The sequence below is a fragment of the Chaetodon auriga genome, chromosome 13 (assembly GCF_051107435.1).
Source record: "Chaetodon auriga isolate fChaAug3 chromosome 13, fChaAug3.hap1, whole genome shotgun sequence".
Classification (NCBI taxonomy): Eukaryota; Metazoa; Chordata; class Actinopteri; order Chaetodontiformes; family Chaetodontidae; genus Chaetodon; species Chaetodon auriga.
Genome location: NC_135086.1, coordinates 9,970,946 through 9,989,923, shown reverse-complemented (window position 1 = coordinate 9,989,923; position 18,978 = coordinate 9,970,946). Strand labels below are relative to the sequence as shown.

The 18,978-nt window shown below is 43.0% G+C and overlaps 1 protein-coding gene across 1 annotated transcript; it reads right to left on the bottom strand.

Moving 5' to 3' along the window:
* Positions 1 to 1,516: 1,516 nt before the first annotated feature.
* On the bottom strand, positions 1,517 to 18,364 carry slc12a8 (solute carrier family 12 member 8). The gene is made up of 14 exons (XM_076747221.1): positions 18,324 to 18,364; positions 17,294 to 17,489; positions 16,930 to 17,076; positions 15,152 to 15,343; positions 14,838 to 15,069; positions 9,441 to 9,554; positions 9,104 to 9,191; positions 8,387 to 8,474; positions 6,829 to 6,975; positions 3,677 to 4,328; positions 3,466 to 3,563; positions 3,233 to 3,350; positions 2,303 to 2,363; positions 1,517 to 2,040 (listed from the first exon to the last, which is right to left on the bottom strand). The coding sequence occupies exons 2-14, from the start codon at positions 17,426 to 17,428 to the stop codon at positions 1,872 to 1,874; spliced, it is 2,241 nt and encodes a 746-aa protein (XP_076603336.1). The 5' UTR covers positions 17,429 to 17,489; positions 18,324 to 18,364; the 3' UTR covers positions 1,517 to 1,871.
* Positions 18,365 to 18,978: the final 614 nt, after the last annotated feature.

Sequence of the window (18,978 nt, the reverse complement as noted above, 5' to 3'; positions counted from 1 at the left end):
TGGCCTGAAAAAAATGGCTGGTGAGAGCACAATCAGTGCCTTAAGTTACTGAAATACAAATATAACTATTATATTTTGTAACCTGGGAACAGTTGCCTGTAATATTCAGATCATAGTTGTATTTTTTTAGAGTAATATAAAATTTTATTGATCCTTGAATGGGAAATTCACAAGCTACCCAGCAGATAAACTATATATAGTAGTTGAAGTTAAAGCACCACCTTTACCAGCCTCAGTATTAAAGTGATGTACATATTAATGCATCAATAATTATCATGCAATATTATAATGAAATGGGCCATTCTGCACAATGAGAAATTTTACTTTTGGTACTTTCAGTATATCTTGATTCCAATACTTTGAATGCAGGACTTTTACCTGCAACAGAGTATTTCTCCACTGTATTGCTATTTTAATTTAAAGTCTGAGTACTTCTTCCAATTCTGCAAAAAGCACAAAGACCCTCAAGTGTATTTCATTGACATTTCTGACATGTCAAGGCAGCGTCCTTGAGCTAAGACTCAGATATTACAGTTATACACTGTGCACTGTCCCATCCTTCAGCCGACCCATCCAGAGGTTTGTCTCCAGACTGACGGCTGTGAACAGAAACAGCTCCACTCCAGAGAGGCATCAGATGCCTCGGCAATGTTCTCAGCACCGACACAGTCATCTAGACATTGATGAGGAAACAAAGTACCAGCCTCTTTACACATTATCACCTGCCTGTTGCGGCTCTGAAAAGAAAATGCTTAGAGGAAGTGGTTTTCACGGTGCTGCTGTTGATCTGCTGCACCACTGGCTCTTTACTGCCTGACATGCAGCCTATTCACCCAGATAACATGACCTTTTGGAATACAGACGATGATATTCAGCACGTTTACAACAAATTAAACACTGTCTTCAAATGACCTCTTATTCCGAGCTATTAGCTGATCTGACGTTCTTTGTCGTACATCGGTCTCACTCAAAAATTATTTTTTTTAACAAGATGGATCAGCTGGCAGTGATTTTTAACAGGAGAGAGCTTCACATTCATGTAGAAAACTTTGATTTAACCCACTTTAAAGCTTATATTTTTAGACACAGCATCTTTTCCTCTTGACATCTGACACCACTGGTCTGATTGTGATCACATTTGAAGAATTCACCTTCGGCACTGCATGTCAATGAGGACAGATTTGTCTGATGGGTGCCATAATTTTCACACTTTTTTTATTTCAAAACAACATAACATCACACCATCAGTCTTTCTTGCAGGAAGCTTTCTGCATTATTTATGTAAGACACTGTTCACTTTTGTTATTTTTATTTAAACCACTTGATGCTAAAAGCTTATTTTACCTCCTGATCTTGGTTGTATTTTCTCCTGTAAAACATTTAATTGTAAAGTAGTGACCTGTACATTTTCTTCTGAGTCTGATCGACACTGCAGATGCCAGTCTGCACAAACACTTTGGCCACCTCTGAAACATGACTGACAACAAGGAAAAGCAAAGTAATAATGACCTGGGAGTGAACTAACATATTTTAATTAAACCTTAGTGTCACATGATCACAGGATATTTCAGCCACATGAGCACTGCGGTGGCTGGACTTCTTGGAAGTGACCCAGCAGTACAGTAATCTGACAACAAAAACTTTTAACAGCGGAGAGTTTCAAAGATTTTGATAATTCAGTCAAGGTTAATGCCATGAAGTGTATTAAGAGAAAATCAATTCCAACAACCAAAGGAAAATGATTAGAGTCACTGAAAGGTTAAATACAATAAGTGTGCAGAATGTGGCCCATAAGGCAACGGGAGGCACGGTTTGAGGCAGAAAATGTGGTTTCAGGCTGTGACATGTACCCAAGGCAGTGTTTCAGTCAGTCAGTGGAGCGACGGTTGCACCATCTTGTCGGCCCTGATGAATGAGGATTGGTGATGGCGGTGACGAGAGGCAAAGTCAGCGTTTTCCTCTGTCAACTGCTTGGTTTTCAGTCTGATGCTGGACACAGAGGGCGTGACAACCATCTCATCCCGAGGAGATCCTTTCCTCCTGAAAGACACCGAAACAGTACGAACACACAGGTATCAGGTCACACACATAACTGGAAAAAACCCAAAAAAAAACAAACAACACGTACAGAGAACATTTCTCATCTTAGATTCTCTGATATGAAATACAAGAACCAACAGATTATGAGAAGCACGAACGATTATTTTAGTTTCAGTCAGTGCTGGATGGATAATTTAACTTCGGATTTCTTTGAAATGATGAATGACCTTTCATTTCATACCATAACAGCAACACAAAATACCTGCAAATGCTATTCAGTGTTGATCTGAGCCACGTGAAGAAGCTGAATCGAGCTGCGATTCCTGCAAAAAAAATCTGTTATTTTAAGAAATGAACTCAATGCGTTACAGCAGCAGCAGCAAAAAAAAACAGGTACAAATATGTATTATTAATAATAATAATAAGTTTAAATTCCCTATGGTGACCGTTGTGGTTGTGTCAGTATTAGACACAGCAAGTCCAACAGCAGAGCAGTGTGAAACACACATCGACCACCTGTGGGACAAGTGGTTAACACTTGGAGCACTTGTGCTCAGAGATGTCATGAGTCAGACTGTTGAGGCATGCTGTAACGTTCTGACTTTAATGCACAGATGCTGGGTGTCCCCATCCAGCTATTCTAGAAATCCTACGCCACAACAGCTGCCAGCCTGCCTGGCAAAAAGACTGCAAGTGAAAGTCCCAGCAATGTGCCTGAGGACATTACAAAGGTCACATAATGACTGAGCATGAGGTGACCAAAAGTAACTAGAATTACCGCCTCACACTTGTATGCCTTGTATAGCAGTTAAGTTGTAGTTTACATCCATGTCTGTCCAGACTCATATAATACATGTAGTGAGGACTTTGAAGGAATTTGATAAAAGGTATTAAGTGTATTCTTTTGGTGAAATGGAAATTATCATGATACTGGCATATATGATTCCAGTGAATACAGAGGACTGATGGAGAGCGCCATCTCATGCACATGCAATGACAATCACCTGAAGCACTGGCTCTGGTCTAATGAGGTTGATCACTGAAGTTCAGATCTGAACTGGAACCATGTTCAGTCCATCACGGGAAATAGGGATTAAGGCACAATAGCAGGCTAATATTTACTACTACTGCTACTATATTGTTAAAAAGCTTGCAAGTGTCTCTAAACAGGAAATGAACTGATGGAAATCACCTATAGGGAGTCCAGGACTTGCTTTTCCGATGTAGAGGAAGAGCAGAAAGGCAACGACTATGTTTGCAAGGGCATAAACCCACTGAATAACAAACATAATCAATATGGAGCTCAGGGCCTGAAAGAAAACAAATTTATTCACATTATTTGTTTAATTCTGTAAACATAACCTTAAAATACAATGAAAGTTTGAACAAAAACAAATAATGTGCAGCATGAAACGTGTGACCTACCCCAATAAGAGCAACCCAGTGGTTGCAGAACTTTGCATAGAATGAATGGTGCATGGGTCTGATTTCAAAGCTCTGGTGCTCTGCTTTACTGCCAGCATCTGAAAGATTTAACAAAGGTCCAGGTCACTAAAAACAGGTACAACTAACCTCTATGACGTCTACTCCTGTCTCGTCTCGTCAAGCCTGGTGTCCAATGCTCAGAGCAGATCACCTGTGCTGTGAGGCTCTGATGATGATTCCTGCTCAGCGTGGAGTATCTTTGAAGGGCATTTGACTTGTGGTTCTTCTGCAGCCCCCGGCTCCCTGACGCCACACTGAACCTCAGCGTCCTCGTGAACTGGGGCTGAAACCGTCTCCTTTCCTTTCTCTTCTGAGAACATATCGCTGTTTAGGTCCAAACTAAAGCTGTCCATCAGCTTCTGTTTAACATTAGCCTTTCTGCCCTTGCTTTTACTGCTTAGCTCTTGCATGGAGGTCTTCTCAGCCCCACCATCCCCATTTGACGAGGTTGGGAAAATCTGGTCCATGTCCTTGGTGAACTCCAACAGAGTGCCTTTATCCTGCAAACTCTCACCTCTGCTCCCATAGTTTGGGAAAGTGGTCGCGATCAGAGGCTTAGACCTCTGCCTGCTCGACTTGCACTGGTTTCCTTTGGCCGGGATGAGGGTGTCCATCTTCTCTTTTTTCTGCAGCTGGAAGGTCATGGCCACGCTGAAGTAGGAGTAATCGATGAAGCTGTAGGTGAGCATGAAGTTGATGCTGACGATGGGCGCCAGCACGTTCACCTGTCCGATGAAAATGAAGGCCATGGTCAGCAGGCTGGTCAGACAGATAGCTGCCACTGGAGTCCTGTTTGGGCCTTTCTGTTGGAGAGAGAGAGAGTGTCACAATACAGAAAGTGACTGCATAACTGCATAATTGCACAACACATGAACATCTACAGTTCACCAAAGAGGGGATTTTTACCTTTTCAATTTAACTCAAGGATAAATGTTCTTTCATGGATTGAGAAAATGCTCCTGCTGAGCTGAATGGAGCATTAAATTCTTGAAAAACCCATTTGACTTTCAAATACATCTGTTGTGATGAAGCTGAAATTTTTAATTAACTCATGAAAAGTTAATCAAATTAGAATGAAGTTAAAAATCTTGTGTTTTGGAGATACATGAGTTTCATAGGACAGGATGTAAAAATACACAGCCTGGTGTGCAGAAAATTGTCCCATTCTTCCACACTGTGATTCTGTAGATTCACAACTTCAAACTATTGCTCAAACTTAAATGTCAGTAACATAAAACCAAAACCAGCTGAAGGTTAGCTCTCCATCTAGAGATATTTGGCTTCTATTGTGCATAAATACCACTAACGCTTCTGACAAATGGATTTACCAACAGTAGCAATGGGACGATTAGCTATATGTGTACACTATATACCCGAATCTTTTTTACGTCAAAAGTGCTAAATAAACTGATCCGCAAAGTCTTCCCATGACTTCATCTGGCCTTTCACTGTTCAAGAGTCCTGCTCAGTCATTGCTTACATATGCTAACCTGACTCTGGACAACTGAAAGGCCTATGAGGAAATAAGTCCCCCTTAAAGTATTAATGCTATTTTCTTCACAAGTGTCTGCCTATATTACATTAAACTAAATATGTTAAACATGTCTGACTTTCACTCATCCCTGAACTGAATCTGATCATCCAAAAATCATTAAATACACATGAAACACCGTCTGTAACAGGACAAAACCAGTGGCCCAACAATAATCCCACTCTCAAACTGGACAAATTGTTTTAACATGTGGTTTGTTAGCCAGCTTGCTTTCACTTCCCCAGTTCTATCACACAGTTTAAGGAGCACTGCTGTGTGCCTGGCGGGCCTCCAGAGCACACAGTACAGGGAGCAGGGCCCTGCCCGTCGCCCCCTTCCTGCGTTTGTTCTGAAGCTTTGATTTGGGCCAAGATGTCTAGGGCCTCATTCCAGCCCGCTGAGAGAGGTCAGACACTGCTGCCATCCAGGGAAGTCTGAGCAAAAGTGGAGGTGGACGAGGTCGGGACGTCAACGTGACTGTGTGTGTGCCTGTGTATCAGCAGGGAGTCGTAACTCATTGCTGTATTGCAGTCAGTCAAGTCACTTGTATGGAGTGGAGTCTGCAGTCTATACTTAGGCAGTCCTGTCACTGTTTCCTGTTGAGTCCGCCCACCACACCCCCCCCCAACACATCCAGGCTACACACACTTATTAGGTTACAATACATCAATCACAGCAGGTAGTCTGGGATGGTATTACTATTACAAACTCTGCATGACTCATGTTAACGTGATTTATCTGACAGTTCAGCGATTATGCAATTTTAGCTTTAAAGACGTAGGTTAGTTACTGGGGAATTTGTTTTTTTTCTAAGTGGTTTATGTTAAGGGTGACGTTAGAGTGAGCAGTGTGGTATTTAGGACAGCAAATTCTCAGTTTCATTATGCAAAGCTGCTTTTTCAAAGTGGCTTGCTCACCACAATTATCGGCCCACTTTCCTTGAGGTGAACCTCTCAAGTTCAACAGCTCCTTCAATCAAATGCGTATGTTTAGGTTTCAATTTGGGTTAAGTTTACCTTTCCTGTTGAAGGAGGCGGGTTGGGTACATCCTGAGAGCAGCACAGCCTGAGAAGTCGAAATTAGCAAAGCATGCCGTGTATGTTTGCACATGCAAACAGGAAATACTTTGAAATCACAGTTTCACTTATATGTTACACATAAAATGAACAACTTTATAAATGTGCAAATCATAATTTTAACTCAAGGTCCTCTTACTAGCTATTTAAAGAACTGACTTAAAAGTTAAGCATCAAAGTTTGATGCAATACAATTGGAAGCTCTGCACAAATCCAGCAAGTGGACCACTGGTTGGGATTGTTTTGTCGATTTGCTATTTCTAAGGCCAATAAATGAACTTTTGATGCTAAAATTATGTTGTTTAAAAAGACCATGCAGCAATAAATCTTTTCAAAGCTTACAGTGTGAAGCTCTACTCATACACTTCATGAACTGAGCTAAGCTAGGTGAGGCTAACTGAAGCCAGAGACATAAAGAAGCCATCTATGAGTTTGTAATAATAATAAATGGTGCACATGCAACAAACAATTTGTCACAAAGTTAGTACAAAGTCCAAATAAAAGTGTGTTAATCAAGTTATATAATGTTAATGTGACAATCTTAATATTCCTTGAAAAACATTGCTTTGAATTCTGTAAATGAACTCACTGGTGCATCAACACACACCCTCACTAAGTACTCTGCATTTAATCACGGTGACTGTGTCAATGTCCAAACATCCCTCCCTCTATGTCTGCATCCATCCATCCACCCACCCCTCTTCCTAGGAAGGCCAGAGCGGGGATGACCCTCTCATGGGCGATGCACTGGAGGATCCTGGGTGCTCCGTACAGGCCGCCCATGCAGGAAGCCAGGGAGGAGATGTAGAGGCCCAGCAGAAAGAGGAAACCCACCAAGGAGACCTGGAGGAAGAAGGAAAACAAACAGAGGGTGGAAGAGGATGGGGTGGGGTTGAGAGCTCACAACAGCTACACCCAGTTGAGTTCCGCTGCAGCCAGCCCCTTATGAAAACAATGAGAACTAACCACTGATGGAGAAGTCAAGGACTTTGAGTCAGTGATCAGTTAAAGCAAAATCTACTTTCCATATGGGTAAGCATTAATGGTACATTATTCACAGCTTGGCATTAATGTTACACTGATTGTACATGCGAGTCCACAATGTTAAAAAGCAACACGTGGTCAGTAACGTTGTGTGCAGCTGGAGGCTCTTGCTGCTGTTTTCAGGAGCACCATCTGCTGAGGTCTGTTCACTCCCACCAGAACAATCCCTGATTCAGATCTCGCCCTGACGCAGATGGTCGAAAACGCAAACTGACATCTCATTCATCACAGTCACTTACTCTCACTTTTCACGGCACATCACAAAGCTGTGAACAGTCTGTGTGTTACTGTATGCGCGTGAATCTAACCTTCAACTCACTCTGTACAAACTGAGCCGTCATGCCCGATCCCTCGAACATCAGCTGTCCATATGGAGCCAGACTCAGGCTCAATGTGGCAAAGAATTCAGAGTTCAAATGTCAAACCTCCATTCAACAGACATGTAATACACACAGTGTGTGAGACTCTGTATAACAACAACTGAGGCCAGACAGTGGAGACTTTTGTGCTTTTGGAGTGCAGTGATCCCCATTTACACAAATGAATGAAAGTCTCAATGATCAGTGTGACAAACTCATTAATTTATGACAGAAAAAGTAAAGTCAGTGATCCACTCAAAGTTGTATCTTTAGCCACTTTCACTACAGATCTGAAAGCAGTATACAGACTGCTGGTGAGAGCTAAAGCTGTTTAGTGCATACACCATTACCAATACATCCTCATATCATACCTGATTAACGGCTCAGTCATTTTATTAATTACTTCCTTGTCATTTTCTTGCCTTGTACAAAGCGTGTATTTCACTCATTTAGATGCCACATGAATTGTGGGATACAATTTGTTCTGAATGCTGCTTGAAGCAGTATTAGGAAAAGATTAAATGGACCTGTGTGTTAGTATTTTTTCCCACACTGGGACACACCTGTCTACTACCTGGCAGTGCTCAAGACCGCAAGTGTAGGTACCCAGTATTCTTCATATGCTTGAACCCAAGTATGGTGTAAATTACTCATATTTCTTCGTGAATGGGTCCTGTGTGTCAAGTCTGAGAACATGTACACAGTCAGAACCTGAACCAGTCACACCACATCAACAAAAGTGAGGCATCATGGGGAATCCCCTCACCTCACCCCGTCTGTTGAGAGGGCTTCTCTAAACAGGGCAGGATGGAAACAGTGAGAGAGAGAGAGACAGAGAGAGAGGAGTTTACCTTTTCTGCTATCAAGAAGTCATAGCGCAGAGCTTCTCTGGTGCAGATGGCCCCCAGGAGGAAGACAAAGACCAGATACAGGAACCACCTGTGGGTCACCAACAGGACACCACGCAGAATTCTCAACAACTGCTGCTTTCTCACTATTAATAGAGGAACTGTGTCATGACACCTTCACTGTCCGATGGGGCCGTGATGGGAATGTGGGAGGGTTCGTTCCCTCCGATGAAGGAGGGAAAAGATTGCATGTTTGAAGAGACTCCAGAAGGTGATCTGAAAGCACCACTAAAGTAAAATCAAAACAATTGGAAAGCACCTTTTTGGATGATTCATCCCTCGAGGGAGAAACTCCAGAGTGTTGTGCTTGAAATCTATTCTTGTAGCATCGCTTAAATTAAGAGGTTAAAATTTGTAAGATAGTCATTTTTATTTTCTTACATGTTGATGCTACAACTTAACACTTTGCCAAAGGGCCACTTCAGGCTTGACTGTGGCTCAGTCTGTATGATTCCACACTATTTCTGTCAGTGAGCACTTACAGTATGTATCTTTGTTTCTTGCTATATAATTACTGTCACTCTGTTACTGTAGTTGCAGTCTTCTGTATTTAATTGTGTCGTGTTTCCAAGTGGTGTTTTCTTATTTTAAAGTATTGTTGTTTGTGTGTGCGTGTGTATGTGTGTGTGCGTGTGTGCGTGTGTTGAGGTGTCACCATACGATGTGAAGACAGCTGCCAGCGTTCCCACAGGGATGTTGTGTTCAGGCCGCTGAAGGTCTGAGCTCATGTTGAAGCCTGCCATAACCCCTACACACACACACACACACACACACACACACACACACACACACACACACACACACACAGCAGACACAGACACACACACACCACAAAAATGTACACAACATACTGTACAATACAAAACACATTTTTATACTGCAGCTGCAAGAAATGAAAGCAGTGTTGACAGTCAGCCTTCATGGGCAGCTAAGACGATTCTAAAGACATGCTGCACACAATGTGGGATCAAAAAGACGACGATGGGGGCGACCTCACCTGTAGCAGCAGGGAAGAAGACCCCAAAGACTGTGAAGAAGCTTTCTCCTGGGCTGTAATCTGGCTTCACGTTACTGCTGAGCACCCTGGCAGAATAACCAATGAAACCATGGTCTGTAATGGGAGACAGCAACACGCAAAGTGCATCAGTTCTGAACCTCACGGCAGGATGACTGGCATGTCGTCACTGGGTAAACAGTGAAACAGTATAAACCTGTCACCTGCTCACATGCCTGACCAAAGACAGTTCTAATATTGTAATATAAGTGTTTTTTCAGATTTGTTTCTAAGCCAAACTTAGTGATAAAATACTTATTTTCAATACAGTCCTCAAATGTTTATCTTTTGACAGGAAATACTTTTCATTCAATGGAAATGCACCAAACCTTGCAGACAGAATTTCCATGAACGCTTGGATTGCTTAAGATTCAACCTCCTAACAACAAATTCTGATAAAAGCCAAAACCTTTAAATCAACCTTTTCCCCAGTGGCCAAGCTGCTGGACTGCAGACAGGCTGCTGTGTTGCTGCCTGCAGGCAGGCAGGTGTAAAGTGATCATTGTTGTGGTGTTCTCATCTGCTTGCTTCTTAGTATTTAGTGATCATCTTTAGCCCTTGATGATTATGGGTGACTTTTTACAATGCACTTCCTGGATAAGATGAGACTTAGTGGAAATGTAAACACATCACGTCTGCACCAGGGGACTTTCCTAGAACAGACGCACAGTCCCAGAGAGCAGGTGTTTAAAGCACTATCTGCAACTAAACGGTGCTGGTGGCCCAACTAATGCTTTTAATTTTTATATTCCTCTGACTCAAATGCCAAAATTGTTACTGATATGTTAAAGCCACACCTAACTGGGATCTCCTGTCTGCAATTAGAAACTGTCAGATGTCAAAATAAATGACAACAATAGGCAGCGAGACACTTTAAAAGCACTTCAAAGTTCGGACAGGTCAGTTCAGTGTCGGCCGGTCTGTTGACTGTGCAGGAGCAGAGACTGTTGTGCACTGGTGGGGGCCATTTAAAAACCACACAATCTGAAGGGCCCGCCTGTGTTACAACACCGGACATTTCCCCTTGGTTATCTTGCGATGGGAAAGAATGTGTTCTCTCAGATTAATGACATGTTTATCCAAAAGGAAGTCACCACCCTTTTCAGAAGCTCAGCAGCTTCCAAGTTTGAGAGAAAGAATGAGAGCGAGCGAGAGAGAGAGAGAGAGGGAGAGTGAGAATGCTCATTTTTGCCTTTGTTTTAGACAACAGCCAAAACCTTAAGGGCTTGATACAGTAGTTAGTCCAAGTGCACATGTTCTCCAGGACAGGAATTTAACGAGGCTGTGAAAACTAACATCAAATGGGACGAGGAGCCCAGACTCTTGTTCACTCTGTGACCCGGTGAGACCGCCCTCTGTCCAAACAATCAGAATTTAACAAATCCAGGGCAGTCAGTGTCCATGTCTGCACCACGGGCTCCCCACCCATATTACAACATCGCACTCCAACATCCAACCATGCCTGACTCTCTAAGTATTCGGCTGAGGGCGTTCACACATTTACGAGGCAAAACTCTTTCTATGAACACAAATTAATTGTTCCAATATAACCTTTGTGGAAGCTTCCCATCCTCTGGTGGTACTACATACAGCACCCCCCTCCCTCCTCATACTGTGCTCGTATATAAGGCATGGTCAGATTAACCTGATTGGAAGCCTCAGGTCTGGCTTCAAGTACAGCGCACACAGCAGGCAGTAGGTGGAAGCGTCATTATATTTTGCAGAGTGATCCAGAAACCAATTGTGTATATCACCACAGTTTGTGGTAATTCAATGCAATACAGCTTTATTTGGGAATATGCACCATGTGAGAACAATATAACTAAAACAATAAAAGGTGCTTGAACCAGACAGACACTGAGCTCATCTGCAAGGCAGGACTACAAGATTATGTAATAATGCAAGGCCCAGCTGATGTTGTACCTCGCCAATTCCCAAATGCGAGTGATCAAATCACAAGAGACACTCCTCAACAGAAGGCTTTTGGAGCCCATCAAGGTCTGGGGCCAAGTGGCACTTGCCTGCTTTCACTGGTTGGTAATCCAGTCTTGACATAGGTTTGATATTGGCTTTTAGCCATGCTAGCAACAAGTATGGCAACGTTGATCTGTCCATCGGTCCATCACTTTTGTCCAGACTGAAATACCTCAACGGCTATTGGATGGACATCCATACAGCTCTGTGCAGACAGGTCCCCAGAGGATGAATCCTACTGACTTTGAGTGAAAGGTTTTGACAACAGTGGAATGGAGAGCAGAGACTTTCATGTCCCACCCAGGATTTGTCCAATACTTTGGTTTATGACCTACACAACTGCGACAATCTTCATGATTGCTAATTAGAGGTAATTAGAAAATGCTAGCTAAAATGAGATGCTGAGAATGGTGAACATTATACCTGCTAAACATCAGTCATCATGTTAAAGCTACCATTGTGAGTATGTTAGCAGATGTTTGGATGTAGCTCAAAGCACTTCTCTGGCTACTCACTGAGCTGCTAGCATGGCTGTAATGATGGAGGTTTCTTACCAACCACAGCTTGAAATTCTTTCTTAATTTTGTATATTATATGACTGGTTGGAGTAATCAAGTTTAAAGTGAAGCGGGCTGACCTTAATCTATAAAAAAACTGCAAAAAAACAACAACTTCAAAACAGATTTATGGACAAAGCCGTGGTAAAAACAATCATATTTCAGTAGGCATGTTGTCTGAACAGCAAGTGTATAGGCAGACAGGGGCACAGCATTCCTCTATACAGACTGGAATGTGCAGTCACACTGACTGACCTCTCACTCTCCCACACTAACCAGTATAAACTGCTGTGCAAACTGCTGTGCATGGAGAACAGAGCAGGCTGTGATGTTGCAGAGGTGGGGCACATCCCACTGGGATGATTGAGAACTATATATTAGAGCGTGGATCACAGGGAGAGATGATGTAGCGGTCTCTGGAGTAGCAGCAGGCCTCAGATCTCAGTTCCGGCTCTCTGTCTTTGTCATTTTCCAAAAATGTGGGTGAGTCTGGTTAACACCCTAAACCCCAGACCCAAGGAGCACATTATGGCTTCCTGTTCTGTGGGGAATAGGCTTCAACTAAAGGGTCTGGGACTGGGTAAGGCGTGTCAGACTGTATTTCATCCGCACCACACTCAGGAGGTTTTGTGTTTGAGTTGTTTGGCTGCAGAGACAATACGCTGGCAGAGTTACTGACCAAACTAAATCATTTGCTGCACTCGAAGAAAACAATTGAGAAATGTGTCCTCCCATTAGGGATGATAGAGCACTATTTTCAGCTGTCTTACATATTGCAACCACGCAGTTCTTCACTTCTAACTCCACTTGTCACAGCACTGCAGGAAGGACTTGTCATAATCCGTCACTTAACAAATACTTGTGGCAGGAGAAATGAGGAAGCCAGGCCAGTCTACAGGTGAGAGCTCATGTGCATATAATTATATATGTACTGGTTCAAGTATTAGATACTTAGAGGAGAAATACTGACCAAACTGATTCATAGTATTATTCACTAAAACCAAATCTAGCCATGCTCTCCCTGCCGATGAAGAAAAGAGCATAGCTGGAGGTTGGAAGACTCCAATAATACTATATTATGTTTTATACATACATACATACATACATACACATTTATACAATACACACCAATTCTGACATATTCAGCCTTTCTTTGCAATAAACACATGATTAATTCAAAAAGGACAGCAAATAATGACGAATTTCATTACTGAGTAATCTGACGATCATTTTCTTGATTAATCATTGGGTCTATGAAATGTGAAGAAAAATCACAGTTTCCTAGAGTCCAAGGTGACTGGATATTGACAAATTGCCAATATCTGCCGAGCATACTGACACCAGGCTGACGAGCTTTGCTGTGGCAGTGATGGTGTCTGAAACCTGCCCCGGTGATGCTTTGCCAAGTGTTCACAGGGGACGTGCTATCAAACCGTGACCACGTGATTTTGGCAGCCGCTCCTTTTCCTTCAGGATGCGCCTCGCCGTTGAGCGCACGCTAATCTGGGCTGTTTCTAGCGGACCTGCTGGTCCTCTGCCAACCATGAGGTCACCACAACACACACAGCAGCTCTTAATTGGAAAAACCTGGAGAAGCCATTACGGCTGGTTCTCCCACAGCTCTCCAGGGCTGCAAACTGGCCTACTGTGCTGTGAGGAAGGCTGGAGGTTGGGAGGGGTGGACGAGAACAGTTTTTTTCTTGTTGTTTTTTTTAAACACAGGCATACGAGGAGTAATCTTAAACTAGACACTGCCCACAGCTGGACAGGTACACTGAGTTCTGTGTGATTTGCTGGGAAAAAGCTAAAAAAACAAGAGTTTACACCATGTGTTAAACGTTTTTTTCTGTTTCTCCTTGAAGGTACAGCGACTATTTTGTGTCTGGCTTGATTTCTGGAACACTTTTGTCTTCTCACTGGACAGGACGTTGATAATCAGTGAGAACAGGAAATGTGGGGAAGGACTTCCTGAAGGCCAGTAAAAGAACACAATCTACTCAAAAAAGGCAACATTTCCTCACCACAAAAGAAAAAAAAAAATCTTCTCAATAAACACTGCCAGTCTCAGATTTTGTTTAAGCCAAAGAAGAAAAAGAACACAGAAATTACAGAGATTTTTAACAAAACCAACCAACCACTGATTGCAAAGAAAGCTCTCAGCAGAGGAAAACCGGTTAACTGGCAAACAGACCGTAGTGTTTGAGAAAGGCTGTTACACAGACACCAGTCTGATGAAGAAGTGAACTGCAGAGGTCCAGTCGCAGCAGGACACGAGACTAATACTGCCAGTAATAAGTGATACTACAGCTACACCTGCTGGCCTGAACAGACATTCACCATTCTGGTCACCAGTCGAGTTCAGAGGCTTTTCCTGTTCTCTTTGGAACCCAAAGTAGATTTCACACACCCCTCCCTGACATTACTTAACCATGTCTCTAACGACCAGAAACAACACTGGGCAAACAAAAGGAGCTAAGATGAATCATACTGAATCATGATTATCTTCAACGTGACCTACTGACTTATTTTCACAAACTTCTAAGAATTCAAATGATGTGCAAAGTTGAAATTTGTCCAATTTGTCGGGGTGTCACCCCATTATCCTAAAGTACGATTGGCTCTCTGCCCAGTGAGAGGCGGGACCTTAGCTCAAACCAGAGAATTAGAATTTGGGGGCAAACACTGAATAATGTGACGATTATTACAGCTTGAAAATACTCATACAGAGTATTACAAGACACAGATGATTTGTACAAACATCTTGACTAACTTAATCCTTCATGCCTATGTTCATGACCCCCAGCCCTACCTGGGTCAAGGTGTGTGAAGGTGCCAATGACAAAGTCCAGCGTGGAGACGGCCAGCACAGCCAGCAGCAGCAGCTGGAGTCGGACAATCCACTTGACACCGGCCAGGTTGATTCCCAGCAGCGCCAGCAGCACCGCCGCCGACATGCCACGCACCGCCCACTGGCTCTGCAGACCCAGCACCTCCGCCACCGACTCAGAGAAACCAGTGATGTACATGGCTCCAGCCACGCACTGCAAGGTGGGAGGCAGTACAAGAGGACACAGCATGGGAAAATGTAAAGGCTGCATTACAAACCAAAAGTTTGCTACTCACCTGTCCAAACACGTAAAGGAGGCCCACAGTGCCCCCCACCCTTCCACCCAGGACGGTGGAGATCATGGAGTAGATTCCTCCGCTCCCAACACCACAGTGCTCACACAGCCCGATCCCCGACATCACCGTCACTAAAGCAACCAGCACGACCAATGAGACGAGCAGCATCCCGAGCAGCACGCCTGTGTTCCCCTGGATGATGTTCGAGGACAAAAAGGCACAAAATACTGAGTCACATCTGCAGCTGACGAATCTGCTGCATGCAACTTATCTGCAGCTGTAAACTGAATATACTTTATAATGAGGCACAGCTTGGACTATACAAATCTGCACACTGTACGACCTATACTGTCCCTATGCTTACTGCTTTGTATACTATTCACTGCACTCACTTCTTAAAGAAATAGTCAACCTGTTAGTCCTTTGTATATGCTCCTGTATTCACCCTGTCAGCATCTCTCTCTGGAGAGGAAACCCCATCTCCCAAATGACGCTGTTGTAGCTGTCAAGTTGAACTTAAACGGATGTCGCAGTTGAGATCACAGGGTCTTTGCAGCTGTGTCCTGTGATGACACTCGCACATTAAAGTGTTTGTGATCAACTGACAGGATGACACACAGTTAATGACAGTTGCAGCTAAAAATAAAAATCAAAAGCTTCCACAGAGCGCGACAGAGACGTGCAAAGCACACAGTCATCGCCAGACACAAGGCTTGATATTGTATAGTGGAGAAGTGAAGGCAAACATAATTTGAAGAATGTTCCAGCCATTGATTCAGTTCCATAATCAATCCTGAATGGATGTTTTAAATACCCATTGATATGGTGCACACTGTGCCTTCACTTCATCTGATATCATAAATAAGTCTACACTGTCCTCTTTGTCTTCTTCTTCTACCAGCTTTAGTGCACATGCTCGGGTGGCTTGTATCAAGCAAAATTAAAGTTCCATACTGATTTGTGCAAGTGAGGGAGGTCTGTCGCACATTTGCTCGCAGCAAGATGCCTGTGAGCAATCCTGATTAAACTCACTGCAGACATCCTGTGCTACCTCCTGAACACACACACTGACTTTAATCCAAATCCGGTGCAGGGGCGGACAAATGACGGAACTTTGAGTGCGCAGTTATTGAAATGCTGCAGGCTTAGCGATGGTGAAACAAGTGTGTTACTGGTGTTACTCCTTGTTTAAACAGAATTAAACAAACCGAAGTGACTCCGCTCACCTCTGTGCTGTCTGAAAGCCACACGTTGCTGCCTGCGGCTTTAATTTCAGTCCGTTGAGCAGCTTCCCTCTGTTGAATTGCTGCTTGAGGCTATATTTTCTAATTGATTGTGCTTGATTTGATTTCTTTCACTGTGAAGCGCTTTGTGACTGGTGTCTATGAAAGGTGCTCTATAAATAAACTTGGCTTGCTTACTCTTTAAAACTGCACACGAATGCTTTATTCAAACACACCTTTTAGGCGTAACTGAAGAAACAAATACACAAGTGAAAATGTATAAATGGGGGATTTGGAATAAGAGTGTACTGAGAGTGATCTTAGAGATTTTGGTTAAAATTTAGGTTAATTCAAATCTTTCTGGTTTGTTATTTTGTCTCTTTAATAACAAGAGTGCAGGTTTTCTGCCTGGATGTGGCTACACAAATGAGCATAATACATAATACTAGAAAACTGTGGTCATCAGGTAACATTAGAGTCACCTGATGATCAAAGTTTTCCAGTATTTACAAAAAATGCACAAAAAACAAAGCAGCACAGTGTATGTAAACTAACCACAAGGTAGCCGGTCCGCAGGAACAGCACCACACCGAAGATGTTGATCATGCAGGTGGTGAAAACTCCATCCCACGTACCGAAGAGCACCGGCTCCCACACGAACAGTTTGATCCTCCACCACGGCTGGCTGGACTGCTGGAGGCCCTGAACAAAGGGACACAACAGTGAAAGCACTGGCTGGTTTATAATGTCAGAACTCCTTATCATAATCATTTTGAGCCATCAGGAAAGTTACTGTAAATTAATAATGGCACAAAGACAAAACATCATGGCTTCTGCACTGCAGTTTATGGTGCTTTCAGACATGAAAGAATAATGACTGGACCTAACGGTGGAGGGCATTTCAGAGCAGACACCCTACCTGAGCATCTTCATGAAACAGATCGTGGACATGTGTGTCTGTGTTGGGGTCAGGGACTGCCCCCTTCAGCAGTTCTGCCCCGTCTCCCTCCTGGTCGCAGGTGTGCACACTCCAACCTATTGGCAGGGTTTCCATTGCAACCCACAGGTGTGAGCAGTCCTGCAGGTGGCCCTATGCGCTCCAGGTTAATCATAAGCTGAATGTAAAACACACAACATGAGCAAAAAAAAAAAAAAAAAAAAACAGCTTGAGGTTTCAATTCAACAATAAGTGACCGCAGTAGTTTGTTCTGTGGAGGAAGTTCCTGGTAAACAGCAGCAGGAGCAGCAGGAGGACACCCGGATACAGCAGGGAGTGCTCCTGTCACCACAGCTCATAGTGAGTGAGGAGCCAGGCGGACGTTTCACTCACAGCTGAGAGTGAGTAAATACGAGCCGCGGTTTACAGCGGCATGATGGATGGCATCAAGCAGCCGTCATTTTTACTACAGTTTACATGCATTTTTAGCTGTAAATTAACTATTCCGACACTATCCTTTTAAAAAATGAAAAATTATGTGTTTGTTAAAAACTATAATCACCCTTGAGGCTATTTTATCCGTCCTCCTCTGATAAACCCGCGGCAGCGACACTCTACTCCGGCTGTGGAGAAACCGCCAAACCTCATTAACAAACTTGTCAATTTAAGGTTTTCTAGTGGCGAAAGCAAAATAAACTCTAGTAACCTTCTCCTAAACACTCGGATTTACTCTTAATGCAGTCAATAACCAATACGGCAACTTTTTCAAATACAATTGTCTTGAAATTGTATGTGTTTTTGTCTAAATTGGTTTACCAAGAAAGTTACGTTTGTAGGAGAGCGGGACAGAACAAGCGCCAAAAAGAAAAGAAAAGAAAAGAAAAGAAAATAAAAGAAAAGAAAAGAAAAGAAAAGAAAAAAGCCATTAAGCCCTCATTCAAATTTTACAAGGCAAATACTTATCACTTAAAATGACTTTTCTTTCAGTTGAGTTTGATGTGGCTAGACTTACCTTTCAGAGTCCCATTGTCATTCCATGCGGAGGAAAAGAGGAATAACCAGCGATCAAAATGGCAAACGTGTTCATTATTCCATTGTGCCTCAGTGTGAACAGGACTTCCAGCTCCTCCTGCTGTTTACAAGGTGTTTCAAGGAAAAGCGACAGCTGACAGGTAAGTTCAGAGGCAGGCGGTGTCACTGGTTACCTTCCAGGGTGTGTTGCTGCCTCGCACAAAGATCATGTGTTAGTTTTGGCGAGACCTGCAGAAGCCAAGGTTGACTAATGATTAAAGGTGAGAAATGCACACCCCTCTCGATAACCTTATCTTTTTGTTTGTGGAATTCTCTGCCACATGTTTGGATTCAGGGCTTTGGGACAAGGGATTTGGTTGTAGGCCAAAAAAAGGCTAATGTGAGGATGTTTCTGACTTTTTCTGCCAGTCTGCAGCCACATTTTATCCACGAGGGAGAGAATAGTTGTTGATCTATCTACAGGCAGTAAACTGGCAAATATTTGCCGGCTCTTGGTTCCTGCTGAAATTACACATATACAATTTTAACAATTCAATATATTTTCCATTAATTAGATAATTTCTCAGTTGAAAACAGAGAATACATTTTTTCCACCTTCCCCTAAGTGAGGATTTGTCGCTTTTTTCTATTTTATA

Bases quoted from the DNA above. Each gene is read 5' to 3' on its own strand.
- slc12a8 (XM_076747221.1), bottom strand. From the start codon at position 17,428: ATGGAAACCCTGCCAATAGGTTGGAGTGTGCACACCTGCGACCAGGAG. The intron at 15,070-15,151 runs GTGAGTAGCAAA...CCCACCTTGCAG, and splicing joins TCCTTTACGTGTTTGGACAG to TGCGTGGCTGGAGCCATGTA. The intron at 6,976-8,386 runs GTAAACTCCTCT...TTCTTCCTCCAG, and splicing joins ACTTCTTGATAGCAGAAAAG to GTCTCCTTGGTGGGTTTCCT.